The 2599-nt window shown below is 39.8% G+C and overlaps 1 protein-coding gene across 1 annotated transcript; it reads left to right on the forward strand.

The window, feature by feature from the left end:
* The first annotated feature begins 708 nt into the window (after nt 1–708).
* LOC113614117 (olfactory receptor 10K1) lies at nt 709–1721 on the forward strand. The gene has a single exon (XM_027095444.1). It carries the CDS (start codon nt 777–779, stop codon nt 1719–1721), a length of 945 nt encoding a protein of 314 aa, XP_026951245.1. The 5' UTR covers nt 709–776.
* The last annotated feature ends 878 nt before the right edge of the window (nt 1722–2599 follow it).

The raw sequence follows: 2599 nt of genomic DNA on the forward strand, positions 1-2599 counted from the left end.
AAATGAGACTCTTTCTAACAGTATGATGATTCTTCTCTTTCTAAAAAAAGGAGAAAATTTTCTTTAAACTAATGTTATCTTCTGTTCTACCCTTGTCTCAGTGCTCTAGTTTGTGGAACCTCCCGTAATGTTTCTAACTGGTCTGAAAACTAAAGTTTTTTTCTTTTTTTCATATTGTTTTGCCTATTGACATAAAATTGTTATAATGAGTAGTTGACATAAGGTATATGATATTCTTACCACATATCTTATCATATAATAAGTTGTCAATAAACACAAATCCCCTCACAGTTTTGCTCAGAGATAATCTAGTTCTTCTTTTCCTTCCCCATTTGTGGTTGGATAAACTGAAATTCACCTGCTGTGTCTGAACATTACTCATTCTTTCATTCCACTTTCTGATCAAGTTCAGATAGCTGAAGTTTACCATATTTTTCACTTTTGGAGAGCTGTTTTCCTTAGGCTTGTAGTGAGCAAGGAAAACACAATAATCCATAAGTAAGATACAAGGGGAAAAAACCAGATAATTCCTTAATCCTTAGCTAGAGAGATAATATGTTCTTGGTTTTGGAAAAAAGTCTTCTAATTGGTCATCAGTTGTTCTGTTCCATATTTAGCCTTAATTCTTATTTTGGCAGGTGTTTTTGGAGAAAATGAATGAGTTCCACCAAACATCTGGAAATGCCTGCCACCTGTAGGCTTTGTGCTGAGTTCCCCGTGCATTTCTCCCTCCTTGGATCCTGGCCTCTGGCTCTGACTCTGGCTCTCCTAATAACATGACCATGGAATGGGTCAATGAGACTTTGATGAGAGAGTTTGTTTTCCTTGGCTTCTCATCTCTGGCTGGGCTGCAGCGGCTGCTCTTCATTGTCTTCCTGCTCATCTACCTGTTCACCCTGGGCACAAATGCCATCATTCCCACCATTGTCCTGGACAGAGCCCTCCATACCCCTATGTACTTCTTCCTTGCTGTACTCTCCTGTTTTGAGACTTGTTATACCTTCATTCTTGTACCCAAGATGCTGGTTGACCTGCTGGCCCAGAAGAAGAACATCTCCTTCTTGGGCTGTTCTATCCAGATGTTTTCCTTCCTCTTCTTAGGTTGCTCTCACTCCTTCCTGCTGGCAGTCATGGGTTATGATCACTATGTGGTCATCTGTAACCCTCTGCACTACACAGTGCTCATGGGTTATGGGGTGTGTGTGGGACTTGTGGCTGCTGCCTGTGCTTATGGCTTCACTGTCTCACTGGTCACCACCTCCCTGGTATTTCACTTGCCATTCCACTCCTCTAACCAACTACACCACTTCTTCTGTGACATTTCTCCTGTCCTCAAGCTGGCATCTCATCACTCTCGCCTCAGTCAGTTGGTCATATTCATGCTTGGTGTGTTTGCTTTGATTATTCCACTGTTACTTATCCTGGTCTCCTATATCCATGTCATCTCTGCCATTCTAAAAATCCCATCCTCTGTTGGAAGATACAAAGCCTTCTCTACTTGTGCCTCCCATCTCATTGTGGTAACTGTTCATTATGGTTGTGCCTCTTTCATCTACTTAAGGCCCAAATCCAATTACTCTTCAAGTCAAGACACCCTAATATCTGTGTCTTATACCATCCTCACTCCATTGTTCAATCCAATGGTTTACAGTCTGAGGAATAAGGAATTCAAATCAGCCATTCGAAGAACAATGGTCCAGACTTCATATTCTGTTAATTAAAGAGCCAGTTATTAACTGTTCAGTTAATTGTATGCCTTTTATGTGCCAAGTAAAATGTGTGCTTTCAAATATTTTCTCATTTAAATGTAGAACATGCTGTAATGTAAAGACATTTTTCATATGAAGAGAATGAGGCTCAAAGAAGATAAGACATTCTGGCTTTCTGCCATGAGTAATCCTCTGAGAAGGCTATGTAGATATGTGAAAAGATTACTCATTTCTAGAATAAATTTCATCACATTTTACTGCTGTAAAGATTTATTATTCAAAAACAAATAAATCCATTGATGAGAGCAAAGATGCACCAAAGCTATCTAGTTCAAAGGAACAGAAGAATATATGACTATCTATTCCTACCCCTCCTGATATTAGTTCTTCCTTTCCAGAAGACAACAGGCAACCTTGGTCCCCTCCATTCAACAGCAAACTTTAGTGTCCCTTTTTGGTCCCTGATTCCCCCCTCTCCTCCCCCCACACACCAAATCTACATATTGAAATGGCTTTGCCTTTACTTGGGATTGTTTTGTCATTTCCTTGTTTGAGACTGGAACCTTATTATGGAGTTTCCTTCCTATATACATATGCCCTTCTAATATTATCCTGTCATAGGCCCCAAATTCATTCCCTGAATATCATACCTATTTATTCTCTTCAAGGCAGCTGCTAACATGGAATAATTGCTGAAGTATCTCAAGTAATCTAGCAAAGGGGTAGAGTTAGTATTAATAGGGTGAAGAGCAAGACTTCCCTAATGTCCAGAAAATCCATGGAAAAGTTCTTCAGTGACTCCTCTTTCCACAGAGGATGAAGCCAAGGATTTATCACCTAGTCCCCGCCACCTCTGTGGCATTATTATTTCTAACATTATTATTATCCAT

Source organism: Aethalodelphis obliquidens, unplaced genomic scaffold (assembly GCF_003676395.1).
Source record: "Aethalodelphis obliquidens isolate GAN/ISIS:26980383/991018 unplaced genomic scaffold, ASM367639v1 scaffold90, whole genome shotgun sequence".
Classification (NCBI taxonomy): domain Eukaryota; kingdom Metazoa; phylum Chordata; class Mammalia; order Artiodactyla; family Delphinidae; genus Aethalodelphis; species Aethalodelphis obliquidens.

Excerpts from the sequence above, each read along its gene's own strand:
- LOC113614117 (XM_027095444.1), top strand. The coding sequence starts at position 777 with ATGACCATGGAATGGGTCAATGAGACTTTGATGAGAGAGTTTGTTTTC.